Here is a 15,677-nt window from a genome sequence, read left to right as displayed (position 1 = left end):
TGTTTTAATTTAACTATTTACTTACTTATATTGCAGATTTGTATGTTGTTTGATTCCACTGTACTGAAATGTTTATCTGTGGCCTCCGATCCGCTAGAGGGAGAACTTCCATTCCCACATCCTCACTACGTCACATTTGTTGCCGGAAGTAAATCTGAACTTTGCGAGTGGAGCATGTTTGAGTTTACATGTGGATCTAGATTCATTTAAATGAACCTAGGAATTTAGTAGTCATTGTCCATAAATCACAGCAGCCATGGGAAAAAAAGGCAAGAAGGAAAAAAAGGTGACGGGAGCGGAGAAAACTGCTTCCAAAATGGAGAAAAAGGTTTCAAAGAGGTCCAAACGAGAAGAGGTACGGCTGTAGCCGGAGATAATACAGACATGTGTTTATATGCTGTGTGACGTAACGTAACTACATGGTTTCACAATAGAATCTGTTGGATTACTTTCGAGACAAGATAATTCTGCGGTAAAATGTGATATTAATTGGACTCAGGTAAGATGTGTTTTACTTCTTCATCCTTAATCTTTCTGTTTTCAGGAAGATTTGGAGGCTATGATTGCTGAGTTTCAGAGTCTGGATGCTAAGAAGACCCAGATAGTAGAGACAACATGTCCTTCTCCATCACCAAGGTAAAGGCTGTGTACACACACACACACACACACACACACACACACACACACACACACACACACACACACACTTACAGAGGACACAATTACCCAAATGAGGTCGCAAAATATACATACAAGTAGTCAAATAAGGCGGAAACTTATAATGCAGATGGGATAAACGACCACAGAGTGAATTACATTGATTGCAGATGCATGAAATGATCAGACGGTAATTTAAAATTAAAAATTATTAGTGACCGAAAACAAAGAACACCCATAACATTTCACAAATCAGCGTTTCATAAAAAGCTAAGCATGGAAAGTATTTGCTGGATCCTCTGTGTCTCTTTCAGTTCATCTTCTCTGTCCTAAATAGATAGATATAAGATATAATTATTTTATGTGTTGACTCCCTTTTTATTTATGTAATTTATGTGTTGTCCCTTTGCCAAAGATTAACTAAACAGAAAATACAGAAAATGCAATCACTTGCTGTAATATGCTCTTATATAGGGAAGTCCAGTTACTGCAGGGCTCCTGACATCTGTGTCGAAGCTTCAAAATACAAACCAACAAATGTCTTCTCTAAAGTCTCTTGACAATCGATTTGCTAGTTAACAGGATTGTTTCATCTTGCCTGAATCATGGCCGTCTGATGTCTGCTTGTTTGTTGTAGACTGAATGCGTCTCTCTCTGCCCATCCTGAGAAAGATGAACTCATCATGTTTGGTGGAGAATTTTTCAATGGAAAAAAGGTATAAAGTTTCCATCGCATGAATGCTGCACTTAATTAACGATTCATTAAACGTGTCCCCATTTAAAGCAACGTTCTGAGTATGTTTTACAATGAAGAGTGAATTCTCATCTTTTAAGTTGTCTTGCATTTCCCGATGTTTACAACCTGTTTTCCTCACTCATGGGCAGTTGGATATATGTTTTTTTTACTTTTATTCTGAAGCTGTGCAGCTGAAGTTGTTGGTTAGTTTTTCCCACTATGTCGTAGGTTGCACTGGTAAACAGCAAACACAAGTACACAGAAATGAAAGCTGTACTTTTTGCACAGTTTATGTATAACTTTGTAATTTAATTTATTGTAAATGCTAAATGCACATTCAAATTTTTTTCTTGTATATGATTTATCTCAGTTTGTAAATCTTTCTCATCAAAATTGAAAGTCTGCACTGCTTGGTCATCTCTCTGAGCTCTTTACTTCCGGTACTTGAGTACTTTCCTGTTCTTGTTGAAACACCTGAGCTGGTGATCACGTGTCCCTGCAGCTTTGAATCTATTATAGCAATGAACATGTTTAAAAACCTGTTTTTTTGTTGTTGTTTTTTTTTGTAGACATATTTGTACAACGATTTGTTTTTCTACAACATCAAGAAGAACAGCTGGGTGAAATCAGACATTCCCAACCCTCCTCCACCACGCTGCTCTCACCAGGTACCCACATTAACTATTGTCACAGTTTGATAATCCAGCCGCCAGAAGACACCCGCTGTCTTCTGCTCAGCATACTAATGTTATGTTATTTTTGTATTAATTTATTATACTATACGAAGAGAGTCAATACTGAGGTGCAGGAATTGCGAACGACTTGTTTGAACATCATTAGGCCGTGTGATTAGTGTAGAGGGAGAGCCCCGCTGATCTATGTTGGGCTATGTTTACCAAGCAGCTGTCTATAAAAAGGCTGCACTCCTTTGCTGTCGTCTCTGGTACTTGTGATGGGACATGTCAATGCCCCCCCCCCCCCCCCCCAAAAAAAAAGCCATAAACAACATGTCAGCTCCGTCATCTTCAAAACAAGTTCAACATGCAGTAAGTCGCTTCTGCTCCTCCCTTCTGCTGTGTTCTCCACCTTGTTTGTGTTCATGTTTTTAGTCATTTGAAGCACGTGCACCTTTCTGAGACTGTAGATGGCGCTCTGAAAATACAAAGCAGAAATCCTCTTCCATTGCGCCAATGACTGATTCAGCTCATCATATCGTCTGGGAACGAATAACATCATATTTTGGGGGTGGACTGGTGTTTCAGAAACCAGGAGAAACCTAAACTTATCAGCCTTGTTGTCAAAGTGGAGCCTGTTGTCAGAAAACGACTGAAACATGAGCAAACCTCCTAATCCTTCTCTGTTAGTGCAGCCACCCATCTTGACTCTGCCTCCCCCTCCCTCCCGTCTTTCCTCCCGTCTTTCCTCCCCTCAGGCTGTGGTAGTCCCTCAGGGTGGAGGCCAGCTCTGGGTGTTTGGGGGGGAGTTCGCCTCTCCAAATGGAGAACAGTTCTACCACTACAAGGACCTGTGGGTGCTGCACCTGGCTACACACGCGTGGGAGAACATCAAGTATGTGTCAAAGGTCATAGAAACATGAGCCGAGATAAATGGAAATGATGACTCATACATTGAATGTGCAAATTCAGGTACTTCAGCGTGGATTAAAACATTATTGATCCTGAATAAATATAGTTGGTGAATTTCTTTAAACCTTTTATTTACAGCTGCCATTTTTACTAGTGTCTTCACATAAATGAACCGTATTTCTTTCTTTTTCCTGCCTCTCAGAGCATCCGGTGGTCCGTCGGGCCGCAGTGGCCACCGTATGGTCCTCAGCAAGAGACAGCTGCTCGTGTTTGGAGGTTTCCATGAGAGCACCAGGTAAGCAGAGATGGTGGAGTAACAGGTATTTTAAGTTTAATCGTGACAGATGTAGGTAGACAGCACTTTAACTTGAGATTTAGTGAATATTTTATATATGCTGTAACAAATAGCATGTATAAATGTGTTCTTATAGGCTGAGTTGCAGTTAAAATCCTCTCATCAGTTTATATGCTGAATTATAAACTATTATTGAAATTTGCTACTTACAATTAATCACATTTTGATCACCACTGCATTAGTACAATATGACATACACATATTAAACTAATTCTAACAGACTACATTATTAAAGGTATTGTGACATCATTTTTAACATGCTTTTAACACTATTAAAAGTCTTGGGCAACATCCCTCAAATGTGTCTAAAAGAGTGTAACAAGAAAAACTTCACTCTAGTAATCTTTTCCTGGCTTTTTATTACAGTGTTTTTTTGCGCCGTGAAAAATGCTTCCTTTCCCCCCTTTCCTGTCAATCATTGCTCCGCTCCTCCTCCAAACCTCCTCCTCCTCCAAACCTCCTCCTCCTCCAGCCATACGCTCACAGCGGCGTCGGAGCGACAGCAAAGCATGCACGGAAAAGCAGGAGGGCGAACCACAGCAAACAATCATAAAAATAAAGGCATGCAAGCAGCACTGTCCCCTTATCTTAAGTCCAGTCAGTGGCCGCGGGTCTTCTTAGCAGTTTTCCTCCGGTGATTAGAACAAAAGAGGCGTGTTAAGCCTCATTTATGGTTCCGCGTTAAATCGACGCAGAGCCTACGCCGTAGGGTTCAGCGTATGGTGTGCGTCGCCGCGTAACCCTACGCCGTAGGGTCTGCGTCGGTGTAACGCGGAACCATAAATCAGCCTTTATGGTGCGCTGGAGAGGAGAGGAGACAGGGAGCTGGGTGGAGGGGGCGGTGATTTAGCGGATCGTTACGTAACGATCCGCCACCAAACCACATGCGCCGTTTTTGCATAGTTATGCGGAAAATCCCAGAAAGCACACAATACACTGAATGTTAAAAGTTCGTTGTTTTTTGGGTGTAATTGATGTCAAGACACCCAACAAAACACAAAAAATCAAGAAAAATGTGTTTTTCATGTCACAATCCCTTTAATAAAAGCTATCTGTATATCTCTTAAAACTATAAGATCTGTGCAGGTAAATGTGCATACTTGAAGTCACATGAAAAGGAAAGCACACCTTTATTTAGTTCTAAGATTAAAATGATCAGGGCATAAAAATAAGCCCCAAACATCAAGCCCTCAACCAAATCTTAAAAGAAGGTTAGCAGCCGGGTGCTACTAATCAAATGCTCTTAATTGGTCATTGTCAGTTGTGAAAAACAAAAAAAAGCCTCCAACAACTTCTGTGCCATTTTCCTTTTGGATAAAAGAGACCAAAGAGGAGATGTTTGGCCTGAATTCACAGTGCGGTGTTCTGTAGAAACCACACGTGGCATATCATTGCATGAGCATTGAAGCATGGGGGTGGAAGCGTGGTAATTTGGGCGGGTTTAAGTGTTGCAGGACCATGAACTCATCACGTATACCAGAGAAGTCAGAGGTGAGGGCATCCGTCTGAAAGCCAGAACTGAGCTGGATCATGTGATGTAACAATGATCCCATGAACACCAGCAAATCAAACAAAACGGCGGGAAAAAAGGGAATCACTGCTTTTCCGAGGGTTCCAGTGAAAGACCCATTAAAGAGCTGTCGCCTTTAACTCTCACAATTAATGCAGACCCAACAGACACAGAGCTCCTTCACTTTCTCTTTGCTTCTGGTCTCTCATTCCAAACTGGATCTGATTTGCAATGAAAACATCCAACTATTCTACTAAAAACTCAAACTGTGTTGTTGCACACTACAACGGTCTGTTTTGGTTGTCTCCTATTAATATCGTCAGCCTGCCTTTTGTAAGGAATCGCTCTTCTAAGCCTCATCAAACGTAATGAACTAGTTCAAAGCAGAAGAGCCAGATGCATGCAAGCTAGAAACACCAGGACAAAAAGAGGTTTTTAGATGACTTTTCCGTGTCTTTTGAATAATATCTTAAAAACAAGGCAATATCTTGGCAGCGTATGAAGCTAAAAAACAAAAAGACCAGAAAATATCAGATGCATGTGTGAGATAAGTTAGCTGGCTGTGAAATTAATCTAAAAATCAATGCGGGAATCTCCAAGAAAGAAATGGCTTTAGAAGAAGCTGGACTCTGGTGTTGTCTGTTGCATCTTATAGATTCTCTGAATTTTTTTGTTTTGAAATGAATAAATTAAAATTGCTCTCCATTCTTGGCTCAAACTCAGCCCTTCACTTTCCTGCGTCTTCCTCCTCCCGCTGCAGGGATTTTATCTACTACAATGATGTCTACTCTTTCTCCCTGGACACCTTCTCCTGGTCACGCCTCACCCCATCAGGATCTGCCCCCTCCCCGCGGTCGGCTTGTCAGATGACCTCCCTGCCAGATGGCACAGGTGTGATCGTCTACGGCGGATACTCTAAACTGGTGCGTGCAATGCTAAATTCATGCTCCGTGCATGCTATCCTCATTTTAGTTTTTGCAGTTTCTTAGCAGTTCTGTCTCGTTTTGCACAGAGAGTCAAGAAGGATGTTGAGAAAGGAACCATCCACTCCGACATGTTCCTTCTGAAGCGGGAGGGTAAAGATGGCCAAGGTACAAAAACAACAAACAAAATCAATCAATCAATCAATTACTTTATTTGTCCCCAAGGGGGCGATTAGTTTCGCGACAGGAGAAGCACACAATGTTAAATATACATAAAATATACATAATAAATTACAATAGTAGTATAGACCTAAGCTTGAGAGTGAAGGCTTTTTCACCCACTACCTTTTCCTTCCGGCATTTAAAAGAACAATAGCGGAGGGAACAAAGGAGTGTTTATATCGGTTTGTCTTTGCAAAAGGGAGTCTAAGCAGTAACTGATGGTAGAAACTGAAACTGTTGGTGTAAGGGATGTGAGCAATCAGACAATATGGAGTTTGCCTTCTTGATCAGCTGTTTTTTATAAAGTTCTTGTAAAGTTTGTTGAGCCGACCCCATGATTTTACTGCTTAAACTGACAACCTTATTGAGCAGATTTCTGTCTTTAACCTTCAAGGATTGAAACCAACAAATGAAAGAAAAAGTGATGACAGATTCGATGAAAGAACGATAAAACATAGACATCAGGGAAGAATCGACCTGGTATTTAGAAAGTTTTTGGAGACAGAAAAGGCGCTGCTGGCTTTTCTTATATATTGAGTCTGAATTTTTTCCCAAATGACAGTTTGTTGTTGTTGCGGTCTCCACACAAATAACATTGAAATATGGCTCAAAAATGGAAACCACAACATCAGGAAGGACACCAACAAAAGAGCACAAGTTTAACAGCTTTTATTTAAGCAACCTCCCAAAAATAAATACACTGAGCAGAAATCATAATACTCACTATAAGGAAAAAAGGGGACCTGGAGACGCCGGCTGAACTAAGGAGGATGGGGGGGGGCACAGCCCACCCCTTTAAAGGGACGTCGAAGCTGGACCCCCCTCCCTAACTCAAAACCCAACTAACTACAAACGAATGAGCAAACGACCTAAAATAAAGACTACCGGCCATCTCCAGGCCCAAACTAAACTAAGGATCAAATTAAACAAAAGCTAACAGAAGAGCATCCAGTTTGGTGTTGCTTGGTCTGTGTCTCCTGGCACACTGAGCAGAGAGGAGCTTTATAGGCTGATGGGAATCAGTTCAGGCGTGCCAGTCCAGGTGTGGTATTCTGAGATGGGAGGAGACTAGATTAATTAGATTATTGAGAATGCTGTGTGTTGAGAGAGAGAGTCATGGCCACACGCAACAGTTGTCAATAATGGTGCCTAAATATTTATAAGACTCAACAATTTCAACAAAAAGGCAAAATTACTGAGTCCGGCAGAATTAATTTGACTGCTCATCTTCTTCCTCTTGTGTTCCGGTCCTGCAGAGAAGTGGTCCTGGTCCAGAGTGAGCCCCTCGGGGGCAAAGCCCCCTCCTCGGTCTGGCTTCTCCATGGCTGTGGGGCCAGCGGGACGGGCGGTCCTGTTCGGGGGGGTTTGTGATGAGGAAGAGGAGGAAACACTGGAAGGCGACTTCTACAATGATCTTTACCTGTACGACACGATGAAGAGCCGCTGGTTTCCCGGCGTGCTGAGGGTGAGCGCAACACTGCTTCATCACCAACATCATCATTCAGTCACTTTGCTGTTCTGGAGAAGTCTAAACATGGCAACGTACAGCATGCATGAAGCGGCTAGGCGGCAGCTGTCTACCCTGCAGGGTAACGTCTATGAACTGCAGTGTCGTCTCACTTCCAAAGTTCATCCAGGCTGCAGATCCCAGTTGTCAGTCTGCAGCTCAGCGGAGGAGGCAAGCAGCCCGCAGGGAACAGTCTGCTCTCTACACTTTTATTTGCTGTTTTGTTTGGGTGTCTAATTATTGGTGCAAATATCCGTTTTAAAGGGACAGTATTCACATCCATTCAGAGGTGAATTCAGGCTTGTACGTGTGTATGCTAGCAATAAATCAGCCAAAACACCCAACACATTTCTACCACGTGCATGTACAGCTCGACACATCCGCCTTCATGTGTAGACGAAGTTCCAGTAGATTCAAGTAAACCATCACTTCAATAAAATGTTGACCTCCCTCAAAAGACATCTTCCTGCACGTAAACAAAGAAGCTGGCAGGCGGCCTGTTTACTCTTCCCTTCTGGTCAAACATGGAAACAAACAGCACATTAAATTACATTAAACCAGAGTAGCCATATTAACAGGAAAATGGACCTGAAACTGGAGTTTACTCCCGAGAGAGGTCGGACGGTGTTGGGATGGAAGGGATGTGTTTTCCTGTCAGCTTTTCCTTAAGTAGCAAAGAAACATCACCTGTAGTTCGAAGTTAATGAACTTGATGTTGTGGAAGATTCAGATTCAGTGCTTCCCTTAGCTGGACTGCATCACGCATCTGAGACCCGTTTCATACATCCAGAAACCCTCATTCAATGTGCCTGTTTAAATTAAAGTTACAAAAGGGTGAAAAACGTTCTGGGAATTCTCAAAACTTTCCAGCAAGTCTCCATGAGGCACTGGGCTGGGAAACGTAAACATTCCCATTTGTGATTGGGAACAAATAGGAATTTAACACATACAAACATGGATATAAAATATTCAGGTTGGTCATAAAATTGGGGGGAAAATGGTTTTCATTTGTTTAAACTGATTATTTCATTGAAGAAGAAGCTCAAATGTTGGGTAAATTAAAAAAAAAAAAAAAGAAGCTTCAACTCCATCCGTTTGACTGAGTAAATGTGTCCACACTGATGCAATGACATCTAAAGTTTGATATAGTTAGTTCAACAAGTCTGAAATTCAGCTTTAAACTTTAACCTGATTTAATGGCTATAAATACTGTATAAACACACTTGTATTTGTTACTCAGCTTTGTTCGCTCAAATCTTGTGGTTTCACTGATGGAGTTCAGATGATCCTGGAAATAATCTGTGGATGTGAGGGAGGAATGCTGCTCAGCAATGTTAGAGTTCTCTGTTAAAATCTTACCTGCAATTTTACAAATGTCATGTCTATTCCTTTTTAATTAATTTCCGACATTGATAATTCCCAGAATAGTTATTTTCGTCTCCAAATCAGTTTCTGCTGTCAGACATTTTACTTCCGACTGACTGGCAAACTTGTTCAACTGCTGTTGGTTGGGAATGTGGCACTTGTTTAGTTTTTGTGTGTCTGCGCAGGGCAACAAGACGGAGAAAAAGAAACGGCGGAGGGGGAAGAAGGGCGGAGGAGGAGGAGAGGAGGAGGAGGGAGGAGGGATGAAGAACGAAGGGAAGGAACAGGCGGCTCAAGGGCCCACTGAGGTTGTGAAGGAGATCGTCTCAGAAGATGGAACAGTGATGACCATCAAGGAGGTGATCCCTGCTCTTCAGGAGGAGGAGATCACGGAGGAGGAGGAGGAAGAAGAGGAGGATGAGGATGGCAAGATAACTCACACACTCACACACACAAGCTACATGTGAAAGAAAAAAAGAACACTCAGTTTGATAATTTAATAGTTAAATCAGAGACGTTCAATAAATGACACAGCCCACTACGGTTCGGTTTCCTGTATCTGTGTCACGTGACTGCCACGCCCCTTTAGGAGACTGGAAGTAGGTCCTGAGTGTATTGAGTCCTATGGGAAAAGTGAACGTGAGCACAGATTATTACCAATTCCTTCGCCCCATAGTAACCTAAGTAAATATGGGACCCATTCTTCAAAAGCCACAAACCTTCTGAACATTCTGACACCAAAATGGCAATTTTCAGACCGACAGATTAGGAGAAAATGAACTTTGTTTGAGACCTGTCTCTGTCTGAGCAACACACTCTCGCGAGATTTGGCTCTCATCGTTTTCCCATCGGATAAAATGAAGTTTAAAACTAAAATAAAACTTGCTTCTTTGCTTAATAATACTGTTATTTTTATTATTTAAGTCTTTTTAGAAGAAAGTTGTACTGTATCTAGTGTTTTATGTTCCAAAACGATGTGGGGAGAGGGGCAGCCACGCCCACTTAGGAGACAGGAAGTGTATACCATTTCATACCATTGGCAGTAACGGTAATGCGCTATCTTCTGTATAGAGTATCTTTGGTTAAATGTAGTCTTCCTCCCAGGTTCAGCCTCGGCGCCACCAGTGGAGCCTTACCCGAGGTCCAGCGCCATGGCAACAGTCCGGCAGGGCAGACTGTTCCTGTTCGGAGGGATGTTCGAGGTGGGAGACCGCCAGTTCACCTTGAGTGACTTTTACTGCCTGGACCTGAACAAGATGGAGCAGTGGGAGGTCCTGGTGGAAATGGACCCAAGTGAGTGCGTCAATGAGGAGGACGTTAAACCCCCCCCCAACCCGTCACATTGAAGTAGCCACCATGTGCTGAACTGTCACGCTTAAATCCCATCTGAGGGAGAGAGGAAGACGGTAAGATGGGAGAGGAGGGGGAGAGGTTTCATCTGGATTTATGATTTTGTCTCCACAGAGACACAGGAGTGGCTGGAGGAGTCTGAGTCAGAGGAAGAGGAAGAAGGAGCCGAAGGAGACGAAGGGTCTGACGAAGACAGCGAGGATGAGGAAGGCAAGCGATCCTCCAGAATCTCTCAGTAGCTGGAAACTACAGCCCCCAAACAAATGTTGGGACGCTGTCTAAGATATTAGTACAAGCAGAACACATGATCTGCAAACCTCCTAAGTACTGTAGTTCACAATGCAACATACAAGACCATATCAAATGTTGGAAGTGAGGAAATGTACCACCGTCAGAAAAAACAAGGTCCATTTGAATATAATGGCAGTAACAAGTCTCTAAACAGTGGGATAGGATGGCGTTTACCTCTTCGTTTAATAGCAGAGCACAGACGTGAGGAAGCTGAGCAGACCAGCTGCTGGTTCTGAGACGAAAGATGTCTCATTGAGAGATGTGGGGATTGAAGCCGTTTTTGGTTGTATTATACAAATAATACATGTTTTCAGTCAGAGTTGTGGCTTTAGGCAGGACCTTTTCCCTCAGACCGGTGTATACCGCCACACATGTGCTGATGATAAGAGCCTCTTCTCTTTAGACCGAAGGATGCGCTGTCAATGGTTTCCAAAAAGAATTTCAAATTTTGGTTGCTCAGACCGCAGAAGAGTTTTCCCCCGTCCCGTTGTCCATTTTAAAAGAGCTTTGACCCAGAAAACACTTGTGGATCATGTTCACATATGGCTTCTTCCAGCTGCGCTGCTGGACGACATGGTGAACTGTGTTTTTAAAGGGGAATTCCACAACTCTTCCTGAGATGATGATGTGATTTCCATTAAAGGCTCCTGCATGTGTGTTATGTATTGATTTTCAACCTTTTTTCCTTGCCTGGTGATGGATTTGATGATGCCATGCGCCAAAAATGTTGAAACTCTTCACAGCTTTGTGCTAAGTGGGATTATCATGAATTTGCTCAACAATTTTCAGACATATTTCGCCCTTATTGCTCTGCTGCTCCTCATCTTTATTTCTGAGAGGCTCTGCATCTCAAAGATGCTCTTCTTTTATCCAATCATGTCCCTGCCAATGAACTGCTAATTTCCACACCGTACACCTTGGACGTATGGTGGAAAGACTCTCGTCTTGCGGGTCCTAGAGACAGGAGACGCTTCTAGTCTCAAAATAAAAAACGGATCCAGACTTTTCACAGGAAACAAAATTACACGGATCCAAGTGTTCATATGTAGGTAGATTCCTCCAATATGTTGTGTATTTCCGTCTGTGCGCTCACTCGTTTGGAAATATTGAATAATTTGTTGTCAAAAGTAGTGTTTGGATGTTATTGGATACAAAAGAAGTTTCATGAATGTCTCGTGGTTGACGACTGCAGTCCTGCCTCTTGAGCGTCTGCACATCCTGGGGGGCGTTGGCATCTAAATTGGGCTAAACTAGCGATTAACAGACGGACTGAACGACCGCTTTTGGCGGTTAGTTCCAGGTGGAAGTTTTATTTAGTAAATTTAACTTGACCTGAACTTGAAAATGAGTGAAAATATGACCTGTGTGCTGCAGGAGCTGGTTCAACCACGTTTGCCAGCTCACTCTTCACTGCGTCGTCTCATCCACACCGCCGGCCGGCAGGAGCTCCGTCACACAGCCATGTGCACATGCATGTGCAGGGGTATAACTAAGTATTTAAGGGGCCAAAGATGATTTTTTCATAGTTTGTGTGTTATATAAATACATTGTGGAGCCTCTGAGCAGAGCCGTCATTAGTTTTTAGTATCTTTTTAAGAGCGTTTCATGGCTGCTGTGTTGCTCACTAGCGCCACACATGGCAGAAACTGCTGTTACGAGACTGGACGGCCCAAAAAATAATTATTTAACACGCTAACTCAAAAGGTCAGCAGCCAAATTAAGTCATCATTTTTATGACCTGACTGCACTTACTTCGTGTCACGCTTTTGCTGCTTCTGGGTTATTTTGGAATAGTTTAACCTACAGTCTTACACATTGTACCTTTAACTTTGACCTTGGATGTCTAGAAACTCACATTAAACCATCTGTCTGACTATTTCCAGATGAAGAAGAAGAAGAGCACCCAGCAGTACAAGAGGGAGAGTCGGAGACGGACTACCAGATCCGCACGGAGACTTACTGGACGAAACTTGCACGTGCCAACATGGGCCCCGATGCCAAGGAGAAAAAGGTTACGAAGATCGGCGTCGCCATGGCTAAAGTCTTCTATGAAGACCAGTAGTGGACACACACATCTGTCTGAGTGACCGCTAGTGTGTGTTACGTTTTTTTTAATTTCAAAAGCACCAGGGAATGTCATTTAAATACAAATACGCGGCCATAAAGAAGAGTTTCTGCAAGATTTCTAAATGTGAAAAAAAAAACTCTTAACTTTACCACACAGTGCAAATTTGTTTAAAAAACAATTTTCAGTAATGCTGCCATTAAAGTTTAGTTGTTTTTATGTTGTGTGAACATTAACATTTTCAATAAAATAACTAAAGATATGTAATGGTGTTTTTTTTTAGGCTGATTATGACATAACTTCTTGAAGTGGTGATCACAGCATAATCAGAAGGCTTTCACCTTCACAAGGATCGTTCCAGTCTACGTCGGCTTGGTAAAGCAGCTCAACGATCTTCTGCTGGTTGTTCACAAGTACATTTATGGGTTGGACATGGATGGCATCTGCTGCTGTAAATAAGACACCAGAGAGCTTTGGGAAGGAACCCAGCTGCCGACGATGTCGTCTACAACAAAACAAAAATACATGAAAAGTTGAAAATCTCAAACTCGTGGTAGTCGAGAAAAACCTTAGCCTGGGGGGACAATCTTCTGTTTTCAGCCATTAGTGACAACCTTCACTAGACCTGCAGTCACATGATCGTCTTAATGCACGGATGTTGACCCGGGCAGCTTTAGATGGGTTTAAACAGATAGTGCTACAGTATATATTTAGTGTGTGTGTTTTGTTGTGCACAAGTTGGTCCCTGCAGCCGGCAGACAATGTTCTTTGCAGATTACAGGAAATCTGCTTATACAATCAAGAAAATCCTATCTATAAGCTTTTTAGCACAAATGTTTTTAGCAAATATTGGTGAAAATGAACAGGTCCTGAAAGCTCAGTATGCTGTAACATGGTTGAACAGGTGAAGAAAATGAACCCTTAAAAAACACAGAGAAAATACACAGAAAATGTTTCCCGAGAGCAGTAAACACTGATGGATATGGCTGAAGCATGCTTGTTGTTGCTATGGTGACCTACAGTATGACATTAAAATTAACTCATAACAGTCTAAAAGTTTTGTACACACGAGTGTAACGAGTGCTCTTCAAATGTACAGCGATTGTAATTATATGTAACACTGAAACCGGCTGTTTTGATGGAAGTGTGTAGTTTAGGACCTATGTGTGCTATCATGATAAACTTCTCCCTTTTATACGAATTCAAGTCCTTAAAAGACTATTGTGGCAAAGTTGTGCTTACGCTGCATTAAATCTGGGTTTGCTGCAAGATTTCGCAGTTGTTTGTTTAGTTGAATGTCAGCATGGCATCTAACACATTCATGGCTGCTTAATTAATAAATATAACAAGCAGAAAGTCATGAATAGGTGTCAAATCAGTGGGTAACAACTTCAGTTACTTAAGCGAGTGAGCATGAGTCATAAGAAGGTAATATTTTTGCCCAGTTTGTCAACTGTGTATCAATGAAATACTCATGCACGGTGCACAATTCATGTATTTTAAGGTTGCCAACAGTGTAACTGTAGGGGGTCTTGCCTCTGAAGCTGTAAATAATGAAGGCAGACTGGGTTTAATTGAGCGTAAAAGCAGATATATAAACATACGGTTAGAACATTGCGTTGGAACCATGCAACACCTTTCTGTTTAGATCCTGGGTTCACTGTTTTTGATTCTGCACCTTCTCAGAAGTTTGAAGATGTTTACTTCATTTGCTTGCATTTGTTCAGCTTTCATTGACTTGAATCTGGAGTGAAGCTACAACTGTTACTGTAAAGCCCTTACTTTCATGTCCTGCGAGTCGGCCCGGTGGAACGGGGATATTTATGATGGGATTCATGAATGAGATTGCCTGCAGATGGCCTACAGCAACACATAAGCTTTCCTGGATTTCTTTTCTCTTCAAGTTGAAGCCGGGGCAAAGCTGAGAAACGACAGCATTCTGCAATCTTCAAAAGACGGGAGGGGTTAGAGGTAGAGGTGGAGAACCAGAGTATTTGAGGAGGATGAGATGTTGGGAAGGGGCGGGGAAGAAGACTGCGGGATGCAGGATCAGGGCGGAGGGAACGAGTGCTCGGTGTGTCAGGAAAGACATCAGTCATGCCGTAAGCACCAGCCTAACCCACATAACCCATTTTATACTCCGACAGCATGCTGAACGAGGGATGAGGAGAAGCTGATGAATAATAGAAGAGAAGGAGAGATGGATGAGAATGAGGCTGCCTCCCTCCTTCACAGCCTTCTACCCCTTTCTTTCCTGCAACCCTTTTTTTATTTCAGCTGAGGGACAAAAAAAGACTTTTATAAATAACTAAAGAGTTTTTGTCTTCTTTTTTTTCGGATGTACTCCTGACGTCGGGGCAGATCACGCGCAGTCGCCAGAAGTACGTCAGCTGTGAACCAGAGAAACCTGTGGAATATGAGATACAGAAGAATACTTCTAGCTCTTTCTGAACTTGCTGTACAATAAATTGAAAAAGGAAAATATGCTCACACCTGCTAGGATGAAAATGTCAAAGATGTTTGTTTGGAAAATGATGTTTAAGCATGCAAAAAAAAAAAAAAATTTAGATTTTCAAATGGGATGATGATGAAGCACACCCACCTTACAGGGGTATTGATCATCCAGAGCAGGACTGTTATTACCTGATTGGAAACATCACATGCTGTTCAAATAGACTGGATGATGAGAGAACTGAGGTGCTGAAAAACACCTCTGATTTTATTGCAATCTTTGCATCTAATGTGGAAGCATTGGTCTTTGAAATTCCTTATGGCTGGAAATTCAGGAATGTTTGAAGGATCAAATAGGCCACTATTACCATTAAACATGTCCTGAAATACTGAGTAAATGTGTCCCTTGTCCCTGACAAGGGACACAGATGTATTTCTCAATCTAATTTGAATCATCATGACAGTTTTGGTTCCAAACAATTACAAAAATATTGAAATCAAGAAAGAAACAATTTCCAAATGTTTTGTCTATCTTCAACCTTTATCTCCACCAACTGCAATTTGTTCTGTATAATGTAGCAAACTGGTGGAACACAGTTCAGGTGGGAGCGGTGAGGCCTGATCCAGCTTGTGTTTCCACTGCCAGGCGTGTGGCTGGA

At 42.2% G+C, this 15,677-nt stretch overlaps 1 protein-coding gene across 1 annotated transcript; it reads left to right on the top strand.

The window, feature by feature from the left end:
• The first annotated feature begins 139 nt into the window (after positions 1–139).
• klhdc4 (kelch domain containing 4) lies at positions 140–12,793 on the top strand. Its single transcript, XM_061722506.1, has 13 exons — positions 140–355; positions 545–636; positions 1,295–1,373; positions 1,963–2,061; positions 2,826–2,962; positions 3,182–3,274; positions 5,605–5,767; positions 5,857–5,935; positions 7,246–7,454; positions 9,047–9,287; positions 9,966–10,154; positions 10,326–10,421; positions 12,386–12,793. Exons 1-13 carry the CDS (start codon positions 257–259, stop codon positions 12,562–12,564), a joined length of 1,755 nt encoding a protein of 584 aa, XP_061578490.1. The 5' UTR covers positions 140–256; the 3' UTR covers positions 12,565–12,793.
• Positions 12,794–15,677: the final 2,884 nt, after the last annotated feature.

This window comes from Cololabis saira, chromosome 5, assembly GCF_033807715.1.
Source record: "Cololabis saira isolate AMF1-May2022 chromosome 5, fColSai1.1, whole genome shotgun sequence".
Lineage (NCBI taxonomy): Eukaryota > Metazoa > Chordata > Actinopteri > Beloniformes > Belonidae > Cololabis > Cololabis saira.
The sequence above is the reverse complement of the archived record's forward strand: the minus strand, read 5'-3'. Positions and strand labels throughout refer to the sequence as shown.